This window comes from Anarhichas minor, unplaced genomic scaffold (genome assembly GCF_050575085.1).
Source record: "Anarhichas minor isolate MPS153535 unplaced genomic scaffold, ASM5057508v1 ptg000010l, whole genome shotgun sequence".
Taxonomy (NCBI): Eukaryota; Metazoa; Chordata; class Actinopteri; order Perciformes; family Anarhichadidae; genus Anarhichas; species Anarhichas minor.
This window is the reverse complement of record NW_027466456.1, coordinates 16,577,760-16,596,478: the sequence shown is the minus strand read 5'-3', so window position 1 is coordinate 16,596,478 and position 18,719 is coordinate 16,577,760. Positions and strand designations below refer to the sequence as shown.

General features: G+C 42.3%; 1 protein-coding gene across 3 annotated transcripts in view; it reads left to right on the top strand.

Moving 5' to 3' along the window:
• Window positions 1-18,570, top strand: part of atp11b (ATPase phospholipid transporting 11B) — a 39,415-nt gene extending 20,845 nt beyond the window's left edge. For all 3 annotated transcript variants that reach the window (XM_076088423.1, XM_076088425.1, XM_076088424.1), the window contains 12 exons: window positions 274-477; window positions 866-1,019; window positions 1,101-1,203; window positions 1,323-1,468; window positions 1,641-1,700; window positions 2,219-2,346; window positions 2,728-2,866; window positions 4,842-4,907; window positions 5,576-5,679; window positions 6,341-6,506; window positions 13,706-13,869; window positions 18,404-18,570. In XM_076088423.1, the coding sequence (XP_075944538.1) occupies window positions 274-477; window positions 866-1,019; window positions 1,101-1,203; window positions 1,323-1,468; window positions 1,641-1,700; window positions 2,219-2,346; window positions 2,728-2,866; window positions 4,842-4,907; window positions 5,576-5,679; window positions 6,341-6,506; window positions 13,706-13,869; window positions 18,404-18,485 (1,516 nt within the window). In that variant the 3' untranslated portion in view covers window positions 18,486-18,570. The remainder of the gene's footprint in view (window positions 1-273; window positions 478-865; window positions 1,020-1,100; window positions 1,204-1,322; window positions 1,469-1,640; window positions 1,701-2,218; window positions 2,347-2,727; window positions 2,867-4,841; window positions 4,908-5,575; window positions 5,680-6,340; window positions 6,507-13,705; window positions 13,870-18,403) is intronic.
• The last annotated feature ends 149 nt before the right edge of the window (window positions 18,571-18,719 follow it).

Here is an 18,719-nt window from a genome sequence, read left to right as displayed (position 1 = left end):
AATGAGCATAGTGTAATGCTGACACGCATCGTAATATTATATTCTTTGTCTTTTAACCTTTTAGGAATATTAACTGTGGTTAGAAATAGGATAAAAAGTCTGCTCAACACCAGGTTTAAATCACCTCACCCACAACAAGTGTAATACAAAATGTTCTTTGGTTATTTGTTACCTGGGGAGTGATCTAATGTAATTACACACGGGGATCACTGAGAGCTTTGCATATGCAATACATGTAACATGAGTACATGGATTATATTTTGTCTCTGTCAGACTCCAAGACAAAGTCCAGGAGACCATTGAGGCTCTACGGCTGGCAGGGATCAAAGTATGGGTGCTGACGGGGGACAAACATGAGACGGCGGTCAGCGTCAGCCTGTCCTGTGGCCACTTTCACCGAAGCATGAACATCCTGGAGCTTCTGCAGCAGCGTTCTGATAACGAGTGTGCTGAGCAGCTCCGCATACTGGCCAGGAGGTGAGTGTTTACCGATTCCCCTTTTGACCCTTGAATATACACGGTGCATCTTAAAATCTATCTTGAATCTTTGTTTTCTGTTAACAATGGAGCTCTTGAACTATTGGATTAGGAGTTTAGTTTTAATTGGATTCCATTGATTTGATTGACGTCCCGTTGTTATGGTCTGGACCTCAACTTGTTTTTATGATTTACAAAAACTTCAGAACCCTGTCCAGTTATTTAGAGGCCAGTTACGTATTAAACAAAACGTCTATGTAGCAAGATAATGTGCTTTGAATTGACTAACAGTAAAATGTAATACAGCATTAGGTTGTAGTAGTTGCTAGTGGTTCTTCTTGTTCCTGTCCGTATACACCGCCTGTCATATTCTGTACTTTTCCTCCAGGATAGAGGAGGACCATGTCATACAGCACGGCTTAGTCGTGGATGGGGCCAGTCTGTCTTTAGCCTTGAGGGAACACGAGAAGCTCTTTATGGAAGTGTGTAAAAACTGTTCAGCTGTGCTGTGCTGCCGCATGGCCCCGCTGCAGAAAGCTAAGGTACCAGTCCTCTGCCACACACACACCAAAGTGCATTACCCTCACACTGTCCAGAAGTCATTGTTACTGTGTTCTGTCCAGGTGGTGCGTCTTTTTAAAACCTCCCCAGAGAAACCCATCACTCTAGCTATTGGGGATGGAGCAAATGATGTCAGTATGATACAGGAGGCTCATGTGGGCATAGGTAAGCACTCTCCACACACACACACACACACACACACACACACACAATATGGTTTCTTCAGTCTTAAATTCTGCAGTGTTTCCTCCAATATATATGTGTGTGTGTCCATGCGTCTTCAGGTATCATGGGAAAGGAGGGTCGTCAAGCTGTGAGAAACAGTGACTATGCAATTGCCAGGTTTAGGTTCCTGGCGAAACTTTTGCTGGTCCACGGTCACTTCTACTACATTCGAATAGCTACGCTTGTACAGTACTTTTTCTACAAGGTGAGTAACTTAACTTTATCTGCACATGCTTTTATGAAAATATATGATAATCCATTGTTTTGAGCAATGCTAGCAGAATACATCTTATAAGCTCAACAAGACTGTTAAAGGCCAAGTCTCCTTTTAGCTGCAATGTTTTTAATGTGTCGTTCCTCCGCTCTGTCTTTTCTAGAATGTGTGTTTTATCACGCCACAGTTTTTATACCAGTTCTTCTGTCTGTTTTCACAACAAGTAAGTGTCTTATCTCTCCATCTCTCCTCTCTTTCATTTGTCATTGTTGACTTGTTTGTGGTTTTAATGTTGCACAGTCTACCATTGACTACATAGAATGTGTTCTTAACTATACCAAAGGGTTTCTTTTCAAAACTCGTCTTTGGATGAGGCAGCTTGATTTATATTTTTTATTTGATATCATTCATAAGTTTTAAAAACAGGCCAGAACTTCATTGAGATTAATCTATGACTTTTACTTACTGCTTTGAGCCATTACAAGTTACGGTTTAATGGTTTATCAAGCTATTATTGACATTACGTCTGTTGCTAAATCTTTAGTCTGATATTACTTTGGGCCAAGGACAAAAATGATATCGACCCTAAGACATTACTGCCATTCTTTATTTATTTTTACTTGTGTGTCTGGCAGTGGTTAAGCTCGCGGCCTGTTTTGTTTGAGTTAGTCGATGATTTGCTCACATCCATTTACGCTAATAGTTTGGTGTTAAGTTAAATGCCTTATCTGTCCGTCCCAGACTCTGTATGACAGTGTTTATCTGACGCTGTACAACATCTGCTTCACCTCGCTGCCCATCCTGGTGTACAGTCTATTTGAACAGCTGGTCCATCCGCACGTACTGCAGAACAAACCTGGCCTGTACCGGTGAGTTCACATGTAATCTGTTGGTGCACACTTTACATTTAGAGCATTAACTGCTCGTGGGAAGCTTTGTTATATTGAAAAAATCTCCATGTCCGCCACAAATTCATAGACAAAATGCAGTTACTCTTTTTGTGCTTTATACGCCGTCTACATGCATTCATTTGCTGCTGTTTACTAAAGATGTTTATGTAACATTTTAAGTGAGATCAAGCTAAAAATAGTGTGAGGTTGTTGCCATCTGCACACTACTTCATCTAGTGTCAAATAAACATTTTTCTTGAATCTCTCTGTAAATGACTATGATTAACTTATCCATCAAAGTGAAGCGTGACATTGCACTTTGATACATTATATGCACTAAGAAATACACAAATCCTGCAGGGACATCAGCAAGAATTCTCTGCTTTCTTTCCGGACGTTCCTGTACTGGACTTTGTTGGGCTTCTGTCACGCCTTCATCTTCTTCTTCGGATCCTACATACTGATGGGAGAGGACACCACGCTTATGGGCAATGGACAGGTGTGTACTTAGCTGTGTGTGTGTGTGTGTGGTAGAGTATGTATGTGTGTGTATGATGTTCTGTGTCTTTATAGTAGAATCTTGAGTAAAGAAAATGCTCTACTTAGAGGATTATCCAAAACATAAAATGTTGCTTTAGGAAATGAATGCTAGGTGCGTGTGTGTGTGTTATGAGTTATGATGAGTTATTGATACTGATGGGGCTGGTTACCTGCTGGACGTTCTTCGCTCACTCCTTCATTTAATATTGTTCTTTTCTTATGTGTGTCTTCCTCATTCTCTTGTTTTTTTAACAGCCTTGTGTACAGTCTGTTTGTCTCTATTACTGTGTCATCCACTTGTTGATGAGTAAGTTCTAGTAATCTTATCACATCATCTGTTTCTCTCTCTGGTTTTTCACCAAATCTGTTTCCTTCTGCTTTCTTTTCTGCTGCATATCTTTGCCGTCTGTCTCTCTGTTTGAAGTTTAATATTTCAGAAAGCACTTGCTCCTTTTGCTCTCTCTTGCTTGTCTTTTTTCTTCTATCTTTTGTTGATTTCTCTTTTTTCCTTCTGCCTTCATGCTGTGCATGTCTTCAGATCTTGCGAGCTAACAGGCAGCTGGTAAGAGTCTGCTCTACAGTTTAATGTATGTCTCCTTGGGGGGTTAATGAGAGGACTATCAGGATGATTGCTAAACATATTTTGGGCTTGTTGATTATGTAGAAATGGATGATTTTTCATACCTAAGCTCTACACTATTTTGACATGGTGACAAATTTGATTTTGAACATATGACGACATTTATAAAACATGCAGCGGCTCATTGAACCTTGAAGGTTCTTGTCAATTGCAATCGCTTTTGATTCCTCCATTTCCTTTCCTGAAGTAACACAGTAAATAGTAGGCTATACAGCTAAGCTGCATATTTTGAACGTGCCCTGGGGGGATTTTGTTAGTTATCACCGGTTTCACCGGTTAATAGTCATAGGATTCCCTATTTTCATATCCAAACATCTATAGCGGTTTGGGGCCTTTTTAGTCGGGGCCCCGAGGCCCAGGTCAACTAGCTCGAATGGTAAAGTCTGCCGCCCTGGTGAGTTTTGCTGTGAACATGTGAGTGTATTTCACTGGTGTTTCTGACCGCCGGTAGCCGCAACTTGAGCGTGAGCTGCGACGATGTCATGGCAGGTGTATCGCTCAGGACCCAAGAAAGCACAGTGTCGAGTTTGAAGGAGCGGTTCTCGAGAAAGGAGAAAGATGAGGCATGTTGTTGAACAGGTGTAAGAATAACAAGGGTCAGTTTGTACACTGATTATGACAAATCTAATACATCTGTGGATACATCTTCGTCACTGAATGTGTTTTTGACGGCGGTCATTCGCGTTACCCACGGAAGAAAAATGCTTCTCTTTAAAATGTATCGATGGACACTGGCCCAGTGAGTCGCGCTTCTGATGGAGTTGTTTGATGAGCGTGTCTTTTTTTCGTTGCAGTGGGAATTCCAATTAGTTTTTGAGTGTTTAGTTTCCAGCAGGGTCCTGAATTTGCTGGCAAGAAAGCAAAGCCCCCCCCCCCCCCTCCCCACAGTTCTGGTGATTCTCACAGTCGGAGGCCAGGGCCTCGTTGTACGCATCCTGACTGAAGCGCAACAAAGTTGGGAGTCGCCCTGACTCCCAACTTTTATCCAGATTTATATTTTGACTTGAACAATTTATAATATCCCAGCAACATGATCAGTAAATATCGTGTACAGCAACTGAGTTTAAAGAGGAGGAAGTGATGTGTAATTATGTTTATTAGTTCATTCTTGACAACCGGAAGAAGATATGCGAGGTATCAAAGTTGCATATAAGCAGGAGGACCAATGATCTTAAGCACATTGTTACATTGCTGGTAACTGCGTCCATGCATGTAGATATAGCCACTATTAGTTTGACTGTCATAGTTTAATACTGGTGACTGTTTTATTAATAGATTTATGTATGTTTTATAGATGTTTGGGAACTGGACATTTGGAACGCTGGTGTTTACTGTCATGGTCATCACAGTCACATTGAAGGTAAATCACACACAATCTTTTGCTCTCACAACATTGCTATGAATGGTGTTAGCTAGCAGTTTAAGACAGAAATGACATGTTTGACTATTTCTCGTGACTTTTAGACTCGAGCTTTATTTTCTTTCAAACATAACGTTGCTACAGTAACATACTTCCTGTTATATTCAGCTGTAAATGTGCTATTTTACAGGGTAATAATATTAGAAAACTGAATGTATGCTATCGGCTTACGACAAAACAGCAAAAATCCAAATCAGCCAAAGAAAAGTGAATGGCTGGTTAAATACAAAGTCAAGCATGTTCAGCACGCTGGAGACAGTCCACCATATTAAGTATAAAAGGCAATTGAATAATGAGCTTAAAATTGTTGTTTGCAAACCAGTTTTTCCATAAATATGATGTCAGCGATATATCTTTGTTAGCTGGGAGCTTTATAGCATGTGTGGTTCCACAGGGACACACTTGAATTGCCACAGTCCCAAATATGAAATAGTGCATATTGTGAAGTACATCTATGATGTCAGTGGCCATTAACAGAACATTATTTATTATGTCACAGGCTGGCAGATCGCTGTGGTTTATTGATGCTTTTACCCCCCCCAGTCTCAGTGTTTTACACCTAGCTTTCTCTTCCTCTCCCTCTCGTTTGTGTTTGTATGCAATAACAGCTCGCTTTAGAGACTCATTTCTGGACGTGGATGAACCATTTTGTGACGTGGGGTTCGATCGCCTTCTACTTCATCTTCTCTCTCTTCTACGGAGGCATCATCTGGTAAGAAGAGGTTCTTACAAGAAGATCGTGTGTTTTATTTTCTACACTGACGCTGCTTTCACGCTGAACGAAAATGCTTTGCCTCGGTGTAACATGGTCTCGCTGCTCAATCTACCTCGTAGGCCTATCGTAACGCCTCCTAATTAACCCCTTCAGTACATTGGGAGAATACATATGCAGAATAAATTGCAGTGGCTAAAAGCGATGGCTGTTTCGCTAAAGAAACACAAGTGAAATTAATGTTAAATCAATGCATTTACATTGATCCATTTTCTTTCCTGTTAGTAATAAATGACTATACCGATAGTTAATGATGGAAAATGAAAGTAAGTGGATAGAAGAGTACATAATGGGACATAAATCTACCCTCTAAGTACCTCTGAGCTCATACTTTGTCTGCATGGGGTTCCACATGACTTCAAATGCTCTGACTTAAAAGAGAATACACACGCATGTTTTTATATCCAAGGATATACTGATGAAACTAAGAGCAAGACTCCAACTGCCAGTGAAACCTGAATATACAGAGAACAGGTGAAAGTGAGGGCAGCCAGGCTGCTGGTTTATTGATGCTTACCACTACTAAAGAGAAGCATAATAAAAGAAATGTCTCTGCTTCCTCCTGCAGTATGTAACCATTGTGTCCCTCCACTCCCTCCAGGCCGTTCCTCCACACCCAGGACATGTACTTTGTATTCGTACAGCTGCTGTCCAGCGGCTCAGCCTGGTTTGCAATCATCATCATCGTCATAACTTGCCTCTTTCCTGATGTGGTGAAGAAGGTCTTCTATCGACATCTGCAGCCCACCAGCACACAGACGAGTCAGGTAACATGGGGAGGAGGGGCAGGAAGTAAAAGAGAAGACTTTCACAGGTTGTTGGTTACAGGGAACCTTTGTAAAGAAATCCTGCAATTCCTCTGAAGTGGATTATACTGGTACAAAGTACAGGCACGATTTCAAATAGCATGCAGTGGAATCAAAAAGTATTTATTTGAATCAATGAGACCAGTTGGACACTAGTTAGTTCATTACCACGATCATAAGATAATCATAACAATTGTTTTAGGTGAAGAATGCTAAAAAAAAAAAAAAATTCTATATATTTTTTATTTTTCTATAATGTCTACGTACAGTCTCAAAGTACAACTTATTAAAAGTAATGAAATGGCAACACGGCAGGCTAAACAAATTCTAGACGGAGAGAAAATGTAAATAGAAAATAAAGACATTGTTTTACATTGTAAAAAAAATGTCTTTATTTACTCTCTGTGATCATGAGTTACCCACTTCTTCTTTACCGCAGCAGCAGGGTGTTGAGTTGCGCACACAAACACTCGGCGTGACTTCTTTCTGACACACACACACACACACACACAGACAGAAAAAACCCACAGTGTGCACGGTCACCTCTCAGCAGACCCACACTGTTATCGTATTGATTAGTCCAGCTGGAGGTTATGTTTTAGCTCATTCCTTCCTCCTTTCAAAACTCTGCTTTTGTTTCTCAGCACAAACCGAGCTGCCTTTTCCAATCCTATGTGGTGTTTGTTGTTTCTGCTCTAACCGTTGTCCCATTTTGTGTGTGTGTGTGTGTGTGTGTGTGTGTGTGTGTGTGTGTGTGTGTGTGTGTGTGTGTGTGTGTGTGTGTGTGTGTGTGTGTGTGTGTGTGTGTGTGTGTGTGTGTGTGTGTGTGTGTGTGTGTGTGTGTGTGTGTGTGTGTGTGTGTGTGGTTCTGATAGTTGGTAAAGTATTGTGTGTTGAAATGTGTGGATGCGAACTTGAGTTCTAACCTGTGTGTGTGTGTTCGTCGTCCTATCCTCTCTGTGTATTCTCCTGGTGTAGATGTATTCCAACCGTGTGGCGATAGGTGATGACTTCATCGCTCTGCAGCCTCTATCCAGAGCCAAGAGCCAGCTGGGCAAAATTAGGTAGAGGAGATGAGACCGATTCAGACCTGGGCTTAAAATAACTTACTGCAATCAATTCAAATAAAACAAAGTATCCCAGGAGTGCGTAATTCAAAAGCAATATCGCTACATTAGTAGTTTTGGGATGCATCTGTATAAGTTTGTGAATAGATACCCAGCATTACTGGTTTGCCCAGTTTTCCTGCGTGAATGCTACTCCTTCTAAATTTAATTTCACTTCCGTTAGTTTGTAAATAAGTATTTCAAATATTTTAACACTTTCAGAAACCACCACATAGACAGTTCACATAACTTAGTTAGATCGACTTTACAAGATTTCCCTTAAAAAAGAATTTGTATTCTCTTTTTACACATATGTCAGACTTTCCGTTAACTATGTATGGTCAGAAATAGTATCAGTGTTATTATATATAGTATTCAGAAGTCTATTTGAAACGGTTACTTGTAGGTTATCAATGCAGAGGTTAAGCCCTACAAAACCAGATGTTTTAAAGAGTATCTACAGCATAACATGGACAGCATCTTAAAATAGATATTGCTTTAGGACACAAGTGCTCCTGTTTACGGCCATTCAAACAATACTGAAATGTTCTCCCAGGTCTGGACTTGATTTAGTCCCACTGAGACCTGTTTAGCACTGGCAGTACACTGACTGCAAAGATGTGTGCTGTTAATGTTGGAACAGTCGTGCTACTGGTATATCTGTGACTGCATGCCCTTCGACAAGCCAATCAGCATTCTCCGGGATTGGGATGGGGGCGGGGCACTAAACGTATATTGGGGCTTTGTGGGCTTTAGGAGCTGATGCAAAAGTATGTGATATCAGGCATTTCACCCGCTGCATGCGTTGCATTTCAGTGAGAGGCTGACATAGAGAATGTGATCTGAGACGTCCACCACTCCTGCCTGTTGAAGCATGTGACTGTCATTACTCCCCCACTGCATGGACAAATGAGTGAAGGAATGAATGGCCAAACTGCCTTTATCTCATAGCTCATAATACTGTAATAGAACGACTCAGGATCCTAAATTGTCTCTGAATGACAATATGGCTGATTGTGAGATCCTGCATCTGCATTAGTCCCAAAATCGGAGCTCCCGGTCAGACCCGCCTCCCGACCACCGGCTCGTGGTGTCGCCATACAACCTCAGTCTGGCATGCCGCACCCATTATTAAAGTGACGCATGGTGCAGCCCATCACAACACCCCTTTTTTAATCTGGAGCATGGTCCGTCCTCTTGACGTGGTGTCAAACGCCCTCAAACTGGGGTGTCACCATTAGAGGCACCCTCTTCAACGCAGAGTTCAGTCCACCTGCATGGTTTCAGTAGACCCACAGCACAAGACCGATGCATGACGGACTGGTCCGCGCTGCCTTGCACAGCATCATGATGTGTCGGAAGCATGACAGACTCTTGGGTTATTATCACAGCTGTTCTCGAATGATGACTTGACGATCTTGTGCAGATATCGCTATAAAACAGCCTGCAAGGAAAAGGCGAACAATAGTGTGAGCTCTCATCGGTGAACAGACTAGACTACAACACTTCTGAAACGTCTTCATTCTGTTTAAGCTTCTAAGATCATGTAAAAGATATAGGGTTAATAATATAAAATATTAAAGCCAAATGTTCTCTTATTTATGAGCATTTGATGCTTTTCTTTGTCATGTATGAAAGTAAATTGAATATATTTGCGTTCTACACTGCTAGTTAGATAAAACTACGATTTTTAACACAATAATCACATTAATAATATAATTAATAGTTAATTAATTAATCACACTTGGCTCTTGGATGTTAGAAAATAATCTCCAAATTAATTGATAATGAAAAATTACTGCTATTTGCAGCCCTATTATGGTTCATTTCTAAGCTTTTGTTTGCAGCTTGCATATCTTTTATGCAACAGCTATATGTCTGATGATTCTGTAGCACTAGTATTTTTAAAAATGATAACAACCTACCCTCACTAAGGTTTTAATACTTAATATTTATAAACTTTTTAAGAGAGCTGTATATGTTGGTGCTGTTGAACTGTATATCAATAACAGTCAAATCAATCAAGGGTAGAAGTTTCAACAAACTTCTACCCTTGATTTTTTTACCTTCATACAGGTAGGATTGCTTGCAGTAGTTTTAGTGAGATGTATCTAAAAACAACTGGCTGATAGAACTATATTCCAAGTCACAAACAATACAGGCAATGCAGGTCCCATACCCACAAACTCAATGAGCAGAAACAAACTGTAGATTGACTGACTGTAAGAGGGAAGCACATTATGCAAAAGAGATCCTATTTCCTCAGTTTGAGTGAATTGTTTGAGTTGGTAGAACTACACAAGATGCTCTTACCGGGTTCAAAATCAAAGCGTAATGCAATTTATTCAGTTCTGTTGGAATAGTTCCAGTCTATCTATCAGTCTTTTGTTAATTAGATTAGAGGGAGGTAATCGCAAAGGAACCCAGAGGGCTCTCTTGGGTTTCTTTATTATTTGCCTACTCTGTACTTCTGATAGATTCAGCAGCAGGTTAATTGAGTTGGTAACTAATAGATGTGCTCTTATCAGCACTAGAAGCATGCATTTCCCTCGAGACACTGTTCCTCTGCCTGCAGCTTCTTTCTGTGTTCAGTCGTCTCTGCTTTTATGAGAAATTAAAGCCCTCCTCCAGTGACCTCATCAACCCCTACTCAAACTGTCTGCAGGACCTCTTCGGTAAATGATGATCGTCTCACAGTGCCAATTAGGAAGAGGTTAAGATCTGTAGCAGGGGAATAACACCTGTGATGCCCACCACAGTCCTGTGTCAAACAGCAGGAAGCAGCGCGTCATATTTGCCTTTTGAAGCCAAAGATTTGCTCTCAACTCTCTGTTGCTATGTTGGATTGCCGGTGAGGTCACTTGGGAAGGGCTTTAAAAAGGGGACCAGCATTGATTTGATCTCTATATACTGTATGCATACGTGTATAAGAGCGCACTGTAGAGTGAGGGTCAGACATTTAATCCACTGCCCCCCTACAGTGCAGTCTGGACCGACTCGCTGACTGACTGACTGCTTGCTTACTAACCGACTAATTAATCAGCTAGGTTGGTAATTAAGCAGCACTGAAAAACATATCCACAGTGATCTACAGTCATTGAGTCTTGAATGGAGCCCATAGATTTACAAAACAAAAGTCAAAACGAGAAGTTATCTCGTCCTGTTACCTCCACTCAGTCCACATTTGGTCTGAGGCAGAATGTCGACTCTGGATATGTTTGCGGTGCGATCGGTCAGTTAACAGGCTTTACCGGTTATGTTGCTGTGTCGATGTCTGACCTACCAAAACGGTCTACCCGGCTGACTGATGAGTTGTTTGACCGGGCCAGCGGGGCTCACTGTAAGCATCTTGTGTCCTTCAGATGGAAGAGGGTGAGGGGTCAGTCGGCCCAGAATATGACCCTGTTAAAGCCCAGCGGAGCCCAGGGGAGGACAATTGGCACCTGCTAGCTGCTTATCCTCCCCCTGCTGCCCCACGGCCCAGACCCCTGCTCCCCTAGGTAGTACCATACTTCACTCCCATTGTCCCCCTTCCTACCGTCACTGCCCACAGCATCATGGCTTCACCCGAAGGACCAACCAACCCGCTGCAGTCAACCACATTATGTCCTTATATTTGGTTAAAACAACCTGCACTTTCAGTCACAGCTGCCCCTGCACTACCCTTTTAGTTCATATTTTAAAAAAATACTATTCCTGTACTGAATGTGTCTGTTGGCCTTACTTCCTGTGTGAATGGCCCCGTCCTCTCCCACACATACCCTTTCATGAATAACCTGTTGTTGATCAGATCTGGGATCAGAGTTTAGAGAGAGAGAATGCTGCTGGCATGCTGACTCCATTGTCCTTGCTGTATATTTGTTCAGTCATCTAACCCCTCCGTGATAATACTCCATATTGAAGCCTGAATGATATACCATTGTCTCCTTGTAAGTATTTCACTGACGTTCAGTGTTTTGTTTTTGCTCTGCATACAGATTGTGCATTGTGAGCGCCGTACATCAACTATAAACACAAGACTATTACATTTTTATCATGCAGACAGTTGTCAAAAAGGTCCTGACAAAGATACTCTGCTGTCTTAGTTGTGTTAACCCAACATAAGGTTGTGCTAAGTGAAAGGACGGCACACATGAACTCACACTGAACTCTCGGACTAATAAAGTAAATCAGGCAGGGGATGATGTCACCCATATAGCTGTCACTGAGGCCTGGGCCATTTTACGACAAAACCTTCAATTCAGCCTTTTGTTTACTTGGAAAACCTCATGATTCAGTGCTCTGCTGTAAACTAAGGTCTGGCCTCTGGGCTTCATATTACTGCTGCTGCTTCTCTACAACAAAATAATGACTTGCAGCACACAATCTCTTTTTTTCTTGTTCATCTCTCTCGTAAACAGCATCGGACAGCGAGTTTTATTGTAACATGAGTGCCAATGAGAGTTGCATTATCTCAACTATGTCCTGTGATGACTGACTGCTGCAGATTGATGAGATTGGTAGAGTGACGAGCTAAATCCGTCATCTTAAAGTGACTGAAAAGCTCGCCGTGGTTATCACTCGCATGCTCATACAGGCATAGATTAACACGAGTGTAGGATGCATTGCCAATGACGACTTCAGCTGTGGCTTTGCTGCTGTAACGGTTTTATTTTATTTGTGTTTTGAATAATTACAGCCTATAACTGTTCTCTTTGCTCTTTTCTTTAAGTGGTGACTGCTGTGTTACAGTTACATGAACACATCTGTTTGCCTTTTTAACCCAAAAGGGAGACAAATTCTGATAAAGGAAAAAAACACATTTATTATCCAGCGACACCTGACCTTGCCAGAATAAATCACATTGTCCTGTCTCTGTTTTGCTGTTTGCCAGCCAAGAAGCAGAAGTTTGGTGTTATGCCAACAGAGTCTCCAATTTCTGCTGCAGAGAGATGCAGCAACGTCACAATCAGAAGCACTGTGGAATATATAAGTTACGCAATAGGAATAAATTAGGCTATATCACAGAAGAGAACAGGACTTGCAAGCACTTTAGGGTAAGCTTAGCTCTCCATATGCTGAAAGAAACAGGAGGCTTTATAACTTTACATCGTCGAAAAGTACAAATGAAGCTTATTCATCGTCTTGTAAAAACCAGGTGGGTCACTGAAGTGAGTCTGAGGTTGATCTAGAGTTACATTGCCTCTTTATGCTGAGTTCTGAAACGTTCTATTGTGTCTTAAAAGGAGCACACAGGATGAGTGTAAGCTCACACTCTGACTCCGTTTGTCTCTCTGCTCTTCACCTTCCCTCTTCTCCACCGAACACCGTCTCTCTCTCTCTCCGGTGCTGACTCAGATTAACTGAGCCACCTGACCCTGCAGGTCTCTCAGCAGCAACTCCATTCCGCTTTGTCTACCAATGCATCTCTGGCTCACTGGAAACTCTGATTCGTCGTTAAATAGTTTCTTTGCAGTGATTGTCAACTTCTGTATTAATACAGACAATCATTTGTAGTTTTGCACTGCTTTTCACATTACCTTCGTTTCTGATCATGCATATGATATGATGGTGCTTTCAGTATTTAAGTCAACACATTGTATAAAGCTGGACCCGTTAAAGGTTGGCATTTTAAATAGATGTAATCCTGATCATAGTCTCAAGTTTCCAAACAAAGTTAAGGAAAGATTTAGTCCACCCTAAAATACAAAATTCTTTTTTTTTTTTGTGTTTTCTCAAAGATTTAGTTGTTCACAGGTTTTATGGTTTATATATTTATTTGCAACATTTCAGCCCCTTGTGTAGCATGTTTCTAATGTTTTCCCTGTACATCATCCTTCCTGTGACAGCATGCAATAAGTCATCCTCCAGCCATCCATTATCCTCTCAGAATGTGACAGTAAACCTGTTAAGTGTTATTAATTCCTTCTTTTTTCCTCCTCTTTCTCCACCCACTTCTCCGTCTTTCCTACCCGTTTGCTTCCCCCCCCCCCCCCCCCCCCCCCCCCCCCAACCGTTCCCATCACCCTTTCTTTCTCCTGCTCTTTGCTCTGCCTCTCCATCTCCTCCCTCCAGTCTCTATCAGCCCCCCAGACGCAGACCCTCAGCTGTGTGGAGTCCCTGTGCTGCTACCAACATGGGCAGAGCGGCTGTTCCCGCCTGGCCAGCCTCCTGGAGCAAATAAGCGGGCGGTGCCAGCCCAGCGGCAACCATTGCCCCGCCTCCAGCCGCAGCAACAGGTGGGGAAGACGACGGCAAGAAACAATGATTATGAATCCCAATGCACCCGCACCGCCTCTTGGTGTCAAACATTTGGGGCTGCAGTCCTGACTGTTGTATCTCATAACGTGGCTACGACTGTACTGTAAGACTTTCTTGTTCAGATCTGTTGCAGGGTGTGCATGCAGTAGTAGGGGGGGGGGGGGTTTCAGACGGTCAAAGTGACTGGTTTTAAGGTGTGGAAGAACAACAAAAACAACCGAGCAAGAGCTAGGAGTTGAAGATGTGTGGATCAAGCCGTTATGGACTGCACTGTTGAGTTTCTTATTTCCATCAAAGTCTGTGTTGGGAGAGTCTGGAGCCTAAACATTTAGATTAAGCCGACTGAAGGATGTGCTTAATCTCATATCTACAGTCGTGTACTATCAGAAATATATCCGTACACCTTGTAACCTTGAGTAGATTGTAATGGCTATGCCTTCTAGTTAGCATGCACTGCAATGGATGTGCGACAGGCTTGTCGGAGAGGATTTCTATTGAGCCCTTTCAATGGAGACTCGCTGCGATACACAGGCACCCAACAGGTCTCAATATTACACTACGTAACCTGTCTGGTATGTTTAGCCCCTTCATTTGGGGCATGGCTGTCTGTAAGCCCATGTGTCTATGTCCTTGTCGTCTATGCTATGATCTGTTGTTCTGTCTGTCTCCTCTTTTTCTATTTGATACTTCCTAAAATCTATTTGATGTCCTAATTAGCCAGTTTTCAAGGAGCACTGCCTGCTCTGTAATGCACTTTAACAGACGACACCGATGTCGATTCGTCATGTTGACTCGTTGGCTTTAGGTTGATCCCTATATTGTCCCGTAGGTCCTGTTGTTTATTGGAGGTCTGCTCCACTTGAGGTAAGGCCACATCACGGCTAGTTGAGCAGTATACGATCAGAGCACCAAATGTGGGCGTGTACGTCTCTAGTATTAACCAATGACTGAAGAGACGGGGTGAGATTTATTACACATGGTTTCACTTTATTGCACAAAGTGAGCTCTCAATAAGTGCAGATAAAACACAGCTCCACTTTGTGATAAAGGATGAAAAAAAACATCAACAACTTTTTTTTTTGTTGCCTACTGCAGTTTTAAAGACGAGTGCACTGAGTTCACAGTTTTCTGGGCTGCCCAATCTGCAATTTCCGTATTATTGTGTCTTTTTTGCCTGACTCCCAGTGACTCAGTGGCGTCGTCGATTAATTGAACCGATCGGCCCTTTCTGCTGAGTGATCAACACTCTCCAAAACAGCTTGGGACTCTCAGTATTGATTACATCAATAATGAAGATGCAGCATTCTTGCTCTTTGTGTGTGCAGTGGGTCTTGCGCAGATGTGTGTTCACTCGAGACTGTGTGTTTGTAAAGGTAATAATGACAGCATGCAGGTCAAATAAGGGATGCTCCCAGTTGCTCCTACATTTGAATATGTGTTCCCTTCATTAGTCATTAGGCGGAGGGGAGTGGGGTATGCTCCATGGAATGATCTATTTCAGGGTCACGTCACTGAAAGAAAGCAAACTAGTCTCTTCGCTCCAGGGTCAAATTGCCACTAGATGCATGATTCAATCTGGATTAATTTCTTCCTGTAGGAATGATTGATCTGTTTTCTGACCTTGGCACGAAGCAGCCAATTGAATCTGTTCCAACTGAGCTGAGAGCAGTTTGTACTCCCAGAAGGATAAACAATGAACAGCAGTAAAATGCTTTGCTTGGGTGGTTTTTACTGTAACTTTAGAAAGTGACGCAATCAACAAATATAATTGGGGCTGAATTTAAAGGTTTGAATTGTATTCTTTGTTCCTCCTTCCCTTACTATCAACTCTCCTTTCCTTCTCCCTCGTCCCCACCCCTCCTTTACCTTCTGGGTTTGAGGAAATAAAGCATAAAACCACAAAGAATCAATGAAAGACTCCGCCCACACTAGGCCTTAATGCTAGGATACTGCCACCGGGGAAAGGGAATGTATTCACTCAGTCCTCTATCACATAATTAATCACTGGATGGGACATATTTAAGCGTATTTACAAGCTTCTATAACACATAATGTATTTAACTGTTATATATTGGAAGCCCAACTGTAGCTGGCTGCTGAATGCTGACCACAGCTGAATTTTGGCTCGGGGCAAGAAAAGCCGCATCGTACACACACGTGTGTCAGGAGTCAGAAAGACGTAAGCGTGTGAAGTTGTCAAATTCCGGCAGCTGCGTCTCCATCCAAATGTCAAACAGATTTTTCGCTGACCTTCAGATAGTTGAAAGTAAAGAAAAGTACTTGGTAGTATTTGGATATAATTAGACGGCAAAGTGTACAAAACCACTGAGCTGTTGAATTATCCTACAGGATTATTTAGTTAACAAACTCTTCAAGTCTGTTTAAAAGCAGTTCATTGAACCTCGGACACTCAAATAAGTGTTGCAAAATCTGTTCCTCTTCTCTAACTTAATGCTTTATAATTAGAAAAAACAATCGTTGGGTAGAAACTCAGCTGCTGTCTGACCTCCCTTGCTCCTCTTCTCCAAGAACAAGGGGGACCCTAAACCAGAGAGGCTGCTGGGAAATGTAGTCTCGGAGAGTCTTTTTGTTTTTGCTACTTACTGTGTATCTGTTAGTCTTTTCTACTGGATACTGAAGCCTTATATGGGCTTCTGAGAAGAGGCCAACTTTGGGGCGTGCTCGTTTTCTAACCAGGGGTGTTCCAGAGGGGTGGAGTTTCAAGACATAACTCCACCTATCTCGTCCACTTCGGGCTACAGAACAAGAATTCCCAAACTGTCTTGTTGCATGGGGGCTGCTGTTGCCTTTGGTACTTTGTATACAATGTAAACTTGTATGTGTTTGTGCCCTCTCTCACACTCCTCCTCTTGCACTTTGTTTCTGTGTCCTTCTGTGTCTGAAATCTGCATCACGTTGTGCAAACTTCCAAAATGAATTATTCATGTGCTGTTAACGGCGAGCTTCGTCAGAAAACTGCCTGTTCTGTTCTTTTCTTGGGTTCCTGTTCCCACCGGCTCATCCAGAAGTGTTAACGTCCTCTTTGTTATGCCCTAACCCGGGGAGCAAAAAACAAAAAACAGTTTTAAAACACTGAGATGTTTCAGTTTGACTGGTAAACAGCCGAGCTGCTGATGTAGCATGTGAGTGTGCCTCCAGTCAAACCACCGTTTGAGTCATCGTGTCTTAAAATGGTTGTCTTCGTCTCTGAGAGCAGCGGTAAAATTAAAGGTCACGTGAATTCTTCAGCTGACATTTAGAAATCACGTGTCTGAAGATGCTGATGGACAGGGTGCAGCCTTCCTCTCGTCACATTCAGCTACAAAACACTGTTCAGCTGTTCAGGCTCGACTCGTACAGGCATGTGAGGATCAGGTGTAGCAGCCAGAATGGAGGCTCTTTTTGAACCACAGTCTCTCTGCTGGTGCTCTCAACGTAGAAGCTCTGATCATTGGTTTCGGTTCTACTTTGATGTGAGTCGGCATGCTGGTGGTTGGCTGGTTGTGACCGTTATGTGCTGTCACTGGCAGTTTAGTTGGAGAATGTTTTGAGTGGTCTAGGAACGGATGAGATTGTGCACTAGTTGTGTCTTTGTGAGACATTTCCAAAGGAGATCCAGCTTGCTAAGCTAATAACAGAAAGGGACCGTGGCTCTGTCGTGTCTCTAAATAACTAATATGCAAATATGTCTAATATTGAGGAAGATAGTATTTATCTAGATATCTTAACTGAACTTAGGGAAGTATATTTTACCAGCAGAGAATCAGATACTAGTCCTGTTTCTCTCGGGAGTGGATATATGAGAGAAGAATGTTGTTGATGCTTGTTTGTCATGATTTATTTCTCTTCATGGTGATTGTTTTTATATTTTTCTCCACGAGTCGAGTAGCTCAAGTTTCACCTCAACTCCTCTAAGAACAAACCAGAGACGGGTCCAGAAAACAAAGCCGGGTTTAAACGCGTACGATACAAAGAGCTTTAATTTGTGTGTTAAGAAGCAGCCGCAGCAAAGAACTTTTACCAATATGTTTACAGTGTTGGAGACATATAGTAGCTTAGGGCTAGTCAGCGGTCTCTGAACAGCTATATGAACTCTAAATCTTGAGACTGTCTCAGCCTTTATAACCTTTGCATCATTTGCATTTAAAAGCACTGTAAGGACGAAGTTTTAAAGTAAAAAAAATGTACGGTCTTAGTGCAGTAATTGGTGACCTTGTTTATTTTTATAGAGCACTGACATGTCAATTGCTGACTCAAAAACATACTTTCTTTAAATGGTATTCTCTACCCTGATAGACTTGGATTAGTGTGAGTTAATGAGGTGAAACTTTGGATGCTCATCACTAACAAATTCACACCCTTTACTAACTCTTCACTCTTCCATCCCTCGCTCCTCTCTGCTTCTTCCAGCCTGGTTCTGTAGATTATAATCGCAAACCTCTGGACAACACACACACACACACACACACTCCGTCAGTCACCTAATTCTCAGTCCCTGCTGCCTGTTTTCAGGTCGTGGAGCGACACGGAGAACCTCTACTCCAACGATTGCAGCATCCTGACGCTGTCGCCCACCGAGGCCACCAACTGCTGACTCCCACGGCCGCTGACTGTAAGGCGCACAGATGTGGGGGAGAGCTTCTACGCCACATAATCCCCCCCCCCCCCCACACCACCACCACCACCACCACCACTGTGCCGCCGTTTTATAAACCTACATTAGTTTAAGGTCACTGTGTTCTCAGCTGGATGCAACACGGATGCATCATGTGAAACCAAAGGACTCTTTATCCTTCACCAGTTCCTCTTCTCCAGCGTTAATGAGTTC